This window comes from Pongo abelii, chromosome 1 (assembly GCF_028885655.2).
Source record: "Pongo abelii isolate AG06213 chromosome 1, NHGRI_mPonAbe1-v2.0_pri, whole genome shotgun sequence".
NCBI classification, from domain to species: domain Eukaryota; kingdom Metazoa; phylum Chordata; class Mammalia; order Primates; family Hominidae; genus Pongo; species Pongo abelii.
Genome location: NC_071985.2, coordinates 179,408,730 through 179,422,104, shown reverse-complemented (window position 1 = coordinate 179,422,104; position 13,375 = coordinate 179,408,730). Strand labels below are relative to the sequence as shown.

General features: G+C 38.8%; 1 protein-coding gene and 1 non-coding gene across 5 annotated transcripts in view; one reads left to right on the top strand and one right to left on the bottom strand.

The window, feature by feature from the left end:
• The window catches only part of NDC1 (NDC1 transmembrane nucleoporin), a 72,629-nt gene that overhangs the window by 36,432 nt on the left and 22,822 nt on the right, over positions 1–13,375 (bottom strand). For all 4 annotated transcript variants that reach the window (XM_054558021.2, NM_001131932.1, XM_024249748.3 and 1 more), the window contains 4 exon segments: positions 6,483–6,534; positions 4,447–4,582; positions 3,232–3,324; positions 723–804 (listed from right to left, as the gene is read on the bottom strand). In XM_054558021.2, coding sequence (XP_054413996.1) covers positions 723–804; positions 3,232–3,324; positions 4,447–4,582; positions 6,483–6,534 — 363 coding nt within the window.
• Positions 7,059–7,162, top strand: LOC112131014 (U6 spliceosomal RNA). Its single transcript, XR_002913171.2, has one exon. It is a non-coding gene; the product is annotated as a U6 spliceosomal RNA (small nuclear RNA).

The window sequence follows — 13,375 nt, the reverse complement described above, 5'->3', positions numbered from 1 at the left end:
AGGCACATGCTACGATGCTGGGCTAATTTTTTGTATTTTTTGTAGAGAAGGGGTCTCACCATGTTGCCCAGGCTGGTCTCGAATTCCTAAGCTCAAGTAATCCACCCACCTTGGCCTCCCAAAGTGCTAGGATTACAGGGGTGAGCCACCACGCCCAGCCAAACTTTTAGAATTCTTAAGCTGTATTTTTCTGCCCTAAAATTGTCAATGTACTAAATAATTTCTTCAGGTTAAGGAAATGAAGGAGCTGAAGGAAATAAACTCTTAAGCTGTGTAAGATTTAATTCAATACTTCATTTAATGGACTCACTGACATCTGATATTTTATTAAATACATCTTTGTCACCAAAAACTTTAAGTGAATTAATTTTTTTTTTTTTTTTGAGACGGAGTCTCACTCTGTCACCCAGGCTAGAAGTGCAGTAGCGCAATCTCGGCTCACTGCAAGCTCCGCCTCCCAGGTTCACGCCATTCTTCTGCCTCAGCCTTTCGAGTAGCTGGGACTACTGGCGCCTGCCACCACGCTCGGCTAATTTTTTGTATTTTTAGTAGAGACGGGGTTTCACCGTGTTAGCCAGGATGGTCTTGATCTCCTGACCTCATGATCCGCCTGCCTCGGCCTCCCAAAGTACTGGGATTACAGGCTTGAGCCACCATGCTCGGCCAAGTGAATTACTTTCTACACACATATGCCTAATCAGGTCTATTACTTTTAGCAATACCTGGTTGGCTGAGGCTAAAAACTTCTTGTCTTCGTGAAGGAGAATATTGAGAAAGCAACATCAGGTCCTGCAAGGCTAAATACTAAAAGGGGGAAAAAACACGTATTATTTAATTTTTTTTAACCTCTACATAAAATCTCACTAATTGGGTTCATCATTATATATCCAAGAGGAAATTAATTAAACTTTTTCATGAAAAAAAAAATCTCAGAACCATAACCTTCCTTTCTAGACTTCCAGAACTTTCCTGCCTCTACCCTCCCTACCTACTACAAGTTCCAGCTACAAGGAACTACAGAATTCTCTGTGCTCTTTCATATATCTGTGGTGGGAAATTGAAACATCACTTCCTCCTAGAACTTTCCCTGGTTTCCCTCACACAAACATACACTCACATAGCTCTCAACCATGGCACTAACATCATGTATTGTAACTGAATGTTTTACTTGTCTCATCTAATTCCACCCACCAAACTGTGCGGCCCACAAGAAAACGGAAAATCTTACTTGCTACCATATCCAAAGGCAGTGCCTAGCACGTGATACCTAATTTTTTTTTTTCTTTTTTTTTGAGGCAAAGTCTCACTCTGTTGCCCAGGCTGGAGTGCAGTGGCGTGATCTCGGCTCACTGCTACCTCTGCCTTCCGGATTCAAGCAATTCTCCTGCCTCAGCCTCCCGAGTGGCTGGGACAACAGGCACACACCAGCACACCCAACTGATTTCTGTATTTTTAGTAGAGATGGGGTTTCACCATGTTGGCCAGGCTGTTCTCAAACTCCTGACCTCAAGAGATCCACCTGCCTTGGCCTCCCAAAGTGCTAGGATTACAGGCATGAGCCACCATGCCCGGCCACCCTATTATTTTTTTTTTCTTTACTGAAAATCTTCATCTTTTCCCAGGCAAACCCTTTACTCATCCTTCAAGATACCATCCCTCTCTGAAGTTTTCTTGTATTGGTCCCAAGCTGAATAAGAGGTCCCAATGTATTTGCCACAGTACGTTTTAATTATTTTGGGCGTCTGTATTTTCTACTAGGCTGTGCTATGTCTTATTCATCATTCTACCACAAACAACTAGCAGAGACTGACCTACCACTAAATAAATATTTGGTGAGTAACCAAATGAGTAACTGATACTTTTAAGTTTCTCTAACAAATTAGTTATAATTAATATTTAAAAGTAATTCTATTTATTTTCTTGTTTATAAATTCTTTAGAGTGTGATCAAAACTGGGTTCTAACTACTTTCTTTTAGCATTTCTGTTTGTTTAGAGACAGGGTCTCACTCTGCCACCCAGGCTAAAGTGCAGTGGTAGGCTAGAGTGCAGTGGCAGGATCACAGCTCACTGCAGCCTCCAACTCTTAGGCTCAAGGAATGCAACTGCCTCCACCTCTCAAGTAGCTGGGACCACAGGCATGTGCCACCATGCCATTCAACTAATTTTTAAATTTTTGTTGAGATGAGGTCTCCCTATGTTTTCCAAGCTGGTCTTGAACTCCTGGGCTCAAGTGATCCTCTCACCTCGGCCTCCCAAAGTGCTGAAGACCACACACAGCCTCTTTTAGCTCTTTTTAAAGGACCTTTTTACAGGATCACACATATTGTAGATCTAGTTTAAAATTTCAACTTGCAAATTCAATCTAAACCATTTATGCTTACTTAGATTGATTTGTAAAATTACTGCAACTTCTTTAAATTCTTGATTGTAATTAGTTTTAGGATCATTACCAGCAATTCATATTTAAGGAGAGTTCACTAAATATCTATACATCTCTAAGCGCTATCTTTGATCACAAAAGCCAACTAATATGACAAGAGTAAAAATGTTTTGATCCAGTGATTAAAAAATCAATAATGTTTTGTTATGCTATCATGAATAGTTTGTGAGAAGTTAATGTAGATGATTGCATATCACTGTATTTTATGTTTGGAAATATTCTTATATCTATTTCTGAATATAGAATTAACTAGCTCATACACATACACATGAGCCTATCAAATAAATTAAAAACCAAAAATGATTATTTTCATGATCATCTTACATTCAATAAGCATGCACAAATTAAAACATAAAAATAGACAGCGCAAGCAAACTGACATCTTTTTGCTCCTTGCAAAGACAGGTTAAAGTTACATAAACCCAAACACACCATTTTTTTTAATGTTACTCTCCCAACTTTATTAGACTCTGGCTCTGAATAATAAAAACCAATTTCACAAACAAGGATTCTCTGAAGCCACTGAAGAATACAAACCTACTGAGATGGTAAAATACAACAGAAACACTAATTTTCTAAGACAATACACTGTACTGTGCACTTGCATTTTAGTCACTTGGAAAGAAAATTGAAAAAATAAACAGCACTAGCAAGCAGGTGATTTTCATCATACCAGTATGAGAATATTATAGGCCCTCAAAAAATACAACTACTTAAATATACTAAATATTAAGTGTATTGAATAAAGTTAGAGATAACTGTGTGAAGATATGCAACACAGTTTTGGTACCTTTATGATGGGGGGAGGATTGCTATTTAACACTTTTGGAAGGCACTCATCTGACCCTTCTGCAAATGGTGGTTGAACAGGAAACACATGAGCCTATCAAATAAATTAAAAACCAAAAATTTTTATTTTCATGATCATCTTACATTCAATAAGCATGCACAAATTAAAACTTAAAAATAGACAGCACAAGCAAACTGACATCTTTCGTGCTCCTTGCAAAGACAGGTTAAAGTTACATAAACCCAAACACACCATTTTTTTTAATGTTACTTTCCCAACTTTATTAGACTCTGGCTCTGAATAATAAAAACTAATTTCACAAACAAGGATTCTCTGAAGCCACTGAAGAATACAAACTTACTGAGATGGTAAAATAAAACAGAAACACTAATTTTCTAAGACAAACACTTGGATGATAAAAACAATGTAATTCTCAATCACTTAAAAAGATTTCTGTGGGAATTATCCAGAAGCTCACCTCAATTTCCAAAATCATTTCTTTAATATAAATTTTAAAACTTCCCTTCAGAAAACAAATATCTTGGCTGGGTGCGGTGGCTCACACCTGTAATCCCAGCACTTTAAGAGGCTGAGGACAGATCACTTTGAGGTCAGGAGCTCGGGACCAACCTGGCCAATATGGTGATACCCTGTCTCTATTAAAATTCAAAAAAAATTAGCCGGGCATGGTGGCACACGCCTGTAGTCCCAGCTACTCGGGAAGCTGAGGTGGGAGAATCACTTGAACCCGGGAGGCAGACGTTGCAGTGAGCCGAGATCAGGCCACTGCCCTCCAGCCTGGGTGACAGAGCGAGACCCTATCTCAAAAAAAAAAAATCTTACTGCCACATATTTAAATATTTTAATAGTAGCTATGCCAATGACATGGAAAATTAATTTAAAATTCAAGTGCATTTAGTATGTACTCTCGAGAAATGGAAGCCCCCAGAAGACAATTAGGATGTCAATAAAGCATAGTGGCAGTCCATTCAGTTTAATTTCCAAAAATTAAGTGAATATCCACACTGTTCCTCTGAAAAAAAATACCACATAAATGGTGGTTACAAATGATATGGCCCCAACAGTCTCAGAAGAGAGACCAAAAACCAACTTACAGAAATGGTTTTGCATGTGCTGATCAGTGTGCTCTGCTAAAAATCAACTGTGCACTCCAAAACACAAAAGTATTAACAAAAAGTATTTTAAAAAACATACCTCTGTGGCATAGATTTTGAAGAGTATCCATGAGACATACCAAGTTGTCAGGAGAAAGGCACCACACAGCCAGACATGGTAGAGTAACGAGAGATTTAAGAGGCCACTCACTGTGTCAAGTGGCCTATGAACCTGCCTGTGAACGCAGAAATTACTATTAATCCTCTAGGAAAAATGAAATCTAAATATTAACACACTTAAGTCTCCACACTGAGACACAAATATTATTTCTAAATAACAATGTTGACAGACTCCTCTCCTTTGGTACTTTCATAGAGCTCTTTCCCTAATACTTTCTTATGAGGTTCATGAGGGAGCTTTAAGGGAAGCACAGACCTAAATCGGGCCTACAGTTTCTTGTGTTCAAAATCTTCACTGACTTTTACTACGAAGGAAGAATGAGCTAAGCCTATAAGCCTCGCTATGAGCAGCTGGGTGAAAGTTTATTATTGTTGCTTTGTAGTCTAATACCTCAAAACCATTAAACGTGACTAGTACCTCTCCTGGAACAGATTTCAGCTTTATCCTTATGCCCTATAAACCACAGATTCATAGTCGTTAAAAGCACATGCTACTAAACAATGTTAAAGCAATTTAAGACACTCTGTTAGATTGCTAAGTAAAGCTAATGCTGCCATCTTTCCAAAACTTTGACTAGATCAATTAGCAAAGTTATTATAATCCTACAACCAGCAATTGTGAAAAACAGGATTGGAACCTGACTCTGCCATTTCCAAGTGTTGTGATTAGGTAAATCACTCCACGTATCCCACCCTCGGTTTCCTCATCCATATAAGAGTGGCATAATCTCTTCATTCTTCCTCTTAATCCTATTACAATTTTTAAAACAGCTTACATTAGGAGTGTCCAGCACAGTGCTTGACATTCACTGGGGGAGTCAACCAATGATGAAGTTATTTTTAACTTCTAAGTAAACATTTACTGAGGCCCTGCCATAAATGAAGGACAGAATATCAGGCACTCAGCCACACACACAAAACATTTTTTGAGTGCAAGGAAGAAAAAAATATTGTTAAATTTCTATCAAATGCCATTATTATTTTTCTCTTTCCATTTCACCTAGTTTAAAATCTGGGCCAAAACAATAAATGACTCATGCATTTGGTTTCATACCTAGCAATTAAGCAGAAGACAAAACTAAATTTTGCCTAGAAACTTTGAAAAGTGAGAAACCGTAGCATCTCTTAAATACCATGTATGTCAATATTCCCACTCCCTAAAACTGATATTAGTGAATTCCATATATGAAACAAAAACCCTCACAGTGGAATATACAGTAAGAACAAACACTGAGAAAAACTGACTTTTATTCAGCAAATACAGATTAAACCTTTATGTGCAAAGTCCATAGAAGATAACTAGAACAATATACACCAGTGCTGTCACTCAACTGCCACTTGTGAGCTTCAACTGATCACTTGAGCTTGCTCAATTTTGGTTTCCTCATAGGCTAAATTAGAATAATGCCACAGCATTGGTATATATCATGAGACACCAGAGAAGGAATGATTGTTGGGGAGAATAACGAAACACAGGCCTGGTCCATGCAACTCGAGAAATCCACTTTTGTATAGTATAAAAGCTGCATCTAAGAACAATTATTATTGCTTACTTCTGGGGAGAACTGGGTGAGTGGAGACAGAGGAGAAGACTTTTTCATTTTATACCCTATTATTACTATTTTCTTTTTGAGACAGGGTCTCGCTCTATTGCCTAGGCTGGAGTGCAGTGGCACAATTATAGCTCACTGCATCCTTGAACTCCTGGGCTCAAGCAATCCTCCTGCCTCAACCTTCCAAGTAGCTGGGACTACAGGCATGTACCGTCATGTCCTGCTAATTTTACCCTTTTATACACCTTTGGAATTTTAAACCATACAAATTATATGTATTCAAAAATGAATACAATTTTTTTTAAAATGTTAAAGGCAAAATCTAAACAAAATATCTGGAAAATAGCAAACATCTAAAAGAATGGAAACAGAGTTAAAATTAGACTTTTTATGTATCACTTACTCATCTATGTGAAGGTTCATAGCAGTGCTAATCCAAGCTTTGGGAATATAGCCTGAAGGGAAAAAATACCAAGCTATGAACATAAAAAGTTATAAAACAAGTTTTAGTCAAGCTTTAGAATATAAGGTCAATGACATGGCCACATAGACACCAAGACCTCAGTCAAAATGTTAGACTGATTAGGAATGAGTAGGAGACAGTACTTATTAACACAGGCAGTCTTTGCTTTGCACAGTTCTGATATATACACATTTCAGTTACCACGGTTTAGTTAAAAAATACCAGTCACCCAAAAATGCAGTTCAAACTCTAGTTACTGTGGTATATTAACTATAAGCGACTGCATATAGCCCGCCTAACTTTTCAGTACACAAATCAAGATGTAGATAACAGATGTGCACTATAATCTGTGACCCAATCCCATCAATTCTCTCAAAGTCTGTTGCTGATTGGTCACTTGGATCTGTTACTCAGTACAGACACAGACAGCAAAGCATGTAGTTGTGTTGTCTCCTTGTTTCCCACAATAAATCCAAATGATACTTTTAAAAAATGAATAGCTAAAACAGGAAAGTAGTGCCTGCTTTAGCAGCACATATACTAAAATTGGAATGACACAGAGATTAGCATGACCCCTGCGCAAGGATGACATGCAAATTCATGAAGCGTTCCATAAAAAAAAAAAATGGTTTTAATTAAAAAACAGAAGAAACTGGCCAAAAAAAAAAAAAAAAAAATCAAAGTGCAACAAAGAAATGAAAAGTGATAATGCTGAAAACGAAATTTGAATTGAACAAAAGGGAAGTTACAGGAGAAAGAGCAAATCATGGAAATGATCATAGTCACTAAATTAGCCCAAATATACAACTCTAGAGGAACAACCAGGCTGACTGCATGTAGTAGGTTAATACACTGCAATGAGGCTGGGCATGATGGCTCATGCCTATAATTCCAGTACTCTGGGAGGCCAAGGTGGGAGGATCACTTGAGGCCAAGAGTTCAAGACTAGCCTGGGCAACATAGCAAGACCCCATCTCTAAAAGAAAAGAGACGCTACCAATCATCATGGCAGATGGGTGGCAGGACTAGATTTCAGCTCCAAACAGGGCAGCTTCAGATGCTTGTGTTGTGATTTTTAGCTCCAGATAGATTGCAAGAACAAACCAGCAATCCCAAGAGGACTCACAGACTCTCTGAAGGAAGCAGACTGCTCCTGAGGAGCCGGGAGACACCCCAAATACTGTGAGTGCCCCAACTGTGGAAGTGGAAAAGGAAGACCCTCCTCTCCTGAACACACACCCCCACTGGAGAAGCTGAAGGTCTGTTTGCGGGAGAAGTTTCTGACCTTACCTGGAGCTGAACCAATTTAGAGAGTCAAGCGAAATACAGGAGTAGAGGAAGCAGCAGAAAGGCCCTGGGAGCTCGCTGCATTCCCTAGCAGGCCATTCCTGCCTGGCACCACAGGGATCCATTAGAAGGGTGATCAGAGGAGCAGGGGGTAAAACTCCACAGGGAGAAGGAAATCTCCAGCTGAACTTTGTAACAATTTGAACAGGGCAAGAAGCCTCCTGGCCAGAACTTGGGGGAGAGGGCAAATCTAATGTGCAGACTCCACAGGCAAGGCAAGAACCAAGCTCTTTTCTCTTCCAGCTAGGAGGCCGGTAGCCCAAGGCAAGTTTTCAAGCCCATCTGGCCCTCCACCTGGAAACAGACTCAGGGCTGTTGCAGGGCGGTGGGAGTAAGACTGGCCCTTTGGTTTGCATGGGACCTGGGTGAGGCCCGTGACTGCCAGCTTTCCCCCACTTCCCTGACAGCCTGCATGAATCAGCAGCAGCAGTCATAATCCTCCTAGGCACACAACTCCAGTGACCTGGGAATCTAACCCTCATCTCCCACAGCAGCCGCAGCAAAACCCGACCAAGGAGAGTAGTCTGAGCTCAGACTGGCCTAGCCCCACCCCCACCTGATGGTCCTTCCCTACCAGAAACAAAGGACATTTAATCTTGGGAGTTCTAGGGCCCCACCCACTGCCAGTCCCTCTCCACACTACTACAGCTGAGGTTTTCTGGAAAGCGCCACCTCCTGGCAGGAGGCTCAACCAGCACAAAAGTAGAGCATTAAACCACCAAAGCTAAGAACCCTCATGGAGTCCACTGCACCCCCTCACCACCTCCACTGGAACAGGCGCTGGTATCCACGGCTGAGAGACCCAGAAACAGTTCACATCACAGGACTCTGTGCAGACAACCCCCAATATCAGCCCAGAGACAGGCAGACTCGTTGGGTGGCTAGACCCAGAAGAGAAACAACAATCACTGCAGTTCGGCTCACAGGAAGCCACATCCATAGGAAAAGGCGGAGAGTACTGCATCAAAGGAACATCTCGTGGGACAAAAGAGTATGAACAGCCTTCAGCCCTAGACCTTCCCTCTGACAGAGCCTACCCAAATGAGAAGGAACCAGAAAACCAACCCTGGTAATATGACTAAACAAAGCTCTTAAACACCCCCCAAAAAATCACACTAGTTCACCAGTAATGGACCCAAACCAAGAAGAAATCCCTGACTTAACCTGAAAAAAAATTCAGGAGGTTAGTTATTAGGCTAATCAGGGAGGGACCAGAGAAAGGCAAAGCCCAATGCAAGGAAATCCAAAAAAATGATACAAGAAGTAAAAGGAGAAATATTCATAGAAATAGACAGCTTAAAGAAAGAACAATAAAAAATTCAGGAAACTTTGGACACACTTTTAGAAATGCAATATGCTCTGGAAAGTCTCAGCAATAGAACTGAACAAGTAGAAAGAAATTCAGAGCTTGAAGACAAGGTCTTCAAATTAACCCAATCCAACAAAGACAAAGAAAAAAAGAATAGGAGAATATGGACAAGGTCTCCAAGAAGTCTGGGATTATGTTAAATGACCAAACTCAAGAATAATCTGTGTTCCTGAGGAAGAAGAGAATTCTAAAAGCTTGGAAAATATATTCAGGGGAATAATCAAGGAAAACTTCCCTGGCCTTGCTAGACCTAGACGTCCAAATACAAGAAGCAACAAAGAACACCTAAAAAATTCATCACAAAAAGATCTTTGCCTAGGCACACTGTCATCAGGTTATCTTAACTTATCTAAAGTTAAGATGAAGGAAAAAATCTTTAAGAACTGTGAGACAGAAGCACCAGGTAACCTATAAAGGAAAACCTATCAGATTAACAGCAGATTTATTAGCAGAAACCCAACAAGCTAGAAGGGATTGGGGCTCTATCTTCAGCCTCCTCCAACAAAACAATTATCAGCCAAGAATTTTGTATCCAGCAAAACTAAGCATCATATATGAAGAAAACATACAGTCTTTTTCAGACAAATAAATGCTGAGAGAATTCGCCATTACCAAGCCACCATTACAAGAACTGCTAAAAGGAGCTCTAAATCTTGAAACAAATCCTGGAAACACATCAAAACAGAACCTCTTTAAAGCATAAATCAAAGAGGACCTATAAAACAAAAATATATGTTGAAAAGCAAAAATGAAAAGCAAAAAAAACAAAGTACACAGGCAACAAAAAGCATGGTGAATTTGATGGTACTTAATATTTCAATACTAACAATGAATGTAAATGGCCTAAATCCTCCACTTAAAAGATACAGAACCCCAGAATAGATAAGAACTCACCAACCAGCTATCTGCTGCCTTCAGGAGACTCACCTAACACACAAGGACCCAATAAACTTACAGTAAAGGGGTGGAAAAAGGCATTTCATGCAAATGGACACTAAAAGCAAGCAGGGGTAGCTATTCTTATACCAGACAAAACAAATTTTAAAGCAACAGCAGTTAAAAGAGACAAAGAGGGACATTATATAATGTTAAAAGGTCTCGTCCAACAGGAAAATATCACAATCCTAAACATATATGCACCTAACACTGGAGCTCCCAAATTTATAAAACAATTACTAATAGACCTAAGAAATGAGATAGACAGCAACACAATAATAGTGGGGGACTTCAATACTCCACTGACAACACTAGACAGGTTATGAGAACAGAAAGTCAACAAAGAAACAATGGATTTAAACTATACCTGGAACAAATGGACTTAACAGATAGAACATTTCATCCAACAGCCACAGAATACACATTCTATTCAACAGCACATGGAACTTTCTCCAAGATAGACCATATGGTAGGCCATAAAACAAACCTCAATAAATTTAAGAAAACTGAAATTATATCAAGCACTCAGATCACAGTGGCATAAAACTGAAAATCAACTCCAAAAGGAACCTTCAGAACCATGCAAATACATGGCAATTAAATAATCTGCTCCTGAATGAGCACTGGGTCAAAAACGAAATCAAGATGGAAATTAAAAAATTTTTCAAACTGAATGACAATAATGACACAACCTATCAAAACCTCTGGGATACAGCAAAGGCGGTGCTAAGAGGAAACTTCATGGCCCTAAGCACCTACATCAAAAAGACTGAAAGAGCACAAACTGACATTCTAAGGTCACACCTCAAGGAACTAGAGAAATAACAAATCAAACCCAAACGCAGCAGAAAAAAGGAAATAACTGAGATCAGAGCAGAACTAAATGAATTTGAAACAACAACAACAACAACAACAAAAATACAAAAGATAAATGAAACAAAAAGCTGGTTCTTTGAAAAGATAAATAAAACTGATAGACCATTAGCAAGATTAACCAAAACAAGAGAGAAAATCCAAATAACCTCACTAAGAAATAAAACAGGAGATATTACAACTGACACCACTGAAATACAAAAGATCATTCACAACTACTATGAACAACACCTTTACGCACATAAACTAGCAAACCTAGAAGAGATGGATAAATTCCTGGAAAAATACAACCTTCCTACTTAAATCAGGAAGAATCAGATACCCTGAACAGACCAATAACAAGCAGTGAGACTGAAATGGTAATTTTTAAATTACCAACAAAAAAAAGTCCAGGACCAGATGGATTCACAGCGGAATTCTACCAGACATTCAAAGAATTGGTACCAATCCTTTTGACACTATTCCACAAGATAAAGAAGGAACCCTCTCTAATTCATTTTATGAGGCCAGCATCACCCTAATACCAAAACCAGAAGGGACATAACCAAAAAAGAAAAACTACAGACTGATATCCTTGATGAATATTGATGCTAAAATCCTTAACAAAATACTAGCTAAGTGAATCCAACAACATATCAAAAAGATAATCCACCATGATCAAGTGGGTCTTATGCCAGGGATGCAGGGATGGTTTAACATACACAAGTCAATAAATGTGATACACCACATAAACAGAATTAAAAACAAAAATCACATGATCATCTCAATAGATGCAGAAAAAACATTTGACAAAATCCAATGTTAAAATTCTCAGCAACATTGGCATACAAGGGCCATACCTTAATGTAATAAAAGCCATCTATGACAAACCCACAGCCAACATAATACTGAATGGGGAAGAGCTGAAAGCATTCCCTCTGAGAACTGGAACAGACAAGAATGCCCACTCTCACCACTCCTCTTCAACATAGTACTGGAAGTCCTAGCCAGAGCAATGAGACAAGAGAAAGAATTTAAAGGCATCCAAATCAGTAAAGAGGAAGTCACTGTCACTGTTTGCTGATGATATGATCGTTTACCTTAAAAACCGTAAGGGCTCCTCCAGAAAGTTCCTAGAACTGATAAAAGAATTCAGCAAAGTTTCCAGCTACAAGATTAATGCACACAAATCAGTAGCTCTTCTATACACCAACAGTGACCAAGTGGAGAATCAAATCAAGAACTCAAACCCTTTTAGAATAGCTGCAAAAAAAAAAAAAAAAAAAATACTTAGGAGTATACCTAACTAAGGAGTCAAAAGATCTCTACAAGGAAAACTACAAAACACTGCTGAAAGAAATCAGACAACACAAACAAATGGAAACAAATCCCATGCTCATGGATGGGTAATCAATATTATGAAAATGACCATACTGCCAAAAGCAATCTACAAATTCAAACAATCCCCATCAGAATACCACCATCATTCTTCACAGAATTAGAAAAAACAATTCTTAAATTCATATAACCAAAAAAGAGCCCACATAGCCAAAGCAAGACTAGGCAAAAAGAACGAATCTGGAGGCATCACACTACCTGATTTCAAACTATACTATAAAGCCATAGTCACCAAAACAAGAGAGTGGTACTGGTATGAAAATAGGCACACAGACCAATAGAACAGAATAGAGAACCCAGAAATAAACTCAAATACTTACAGCCAACTGATCTTCAACAAAGCAAACAAAACCATAAAATGAGGAAAGGACACCCTTTTCAACAAATGGTGCTGGGATAATTGGCTAGCCACATGTAGAAGAACGAAACTGGATCCTCATCTCTCACCTTATACAAAAATCAACTCAAGATGGATTAAGGACTTAAACCTAAGATCTGAAACTATAAAAATTCTAGAAGATAATGTTGAAAAAAACCCTTCTAGACATTGGCTTAGGCAAGGATTTCATGACCAAGAGCCCAAAAGCAAATGCAATAAAAACAACGATAAATAGCTGGGACCTAATTAAACTAAAGAGCTTTTGCATGGAAAAAAAACAAAAAAAACAGTCAGCAAAGTAAGCAGACAACCCACAGAGTGGGAGAAAATCTTCACAATCTATACATGTGACAAAGGACTAATATCCAGAATCTACAACAAACTCAAACAAATCAGTAAGATAAAAAACAAACAATCCCATCAAAAAGTGGGCTAAGGACATGAATAGACAGAAGATATACAAATAGTCAATGACATATGAAATGACAAATGGCAAATGACATATGAAAAAATGCTCAATATCACTAATGATCAGGGAAATGCAAATCAAAA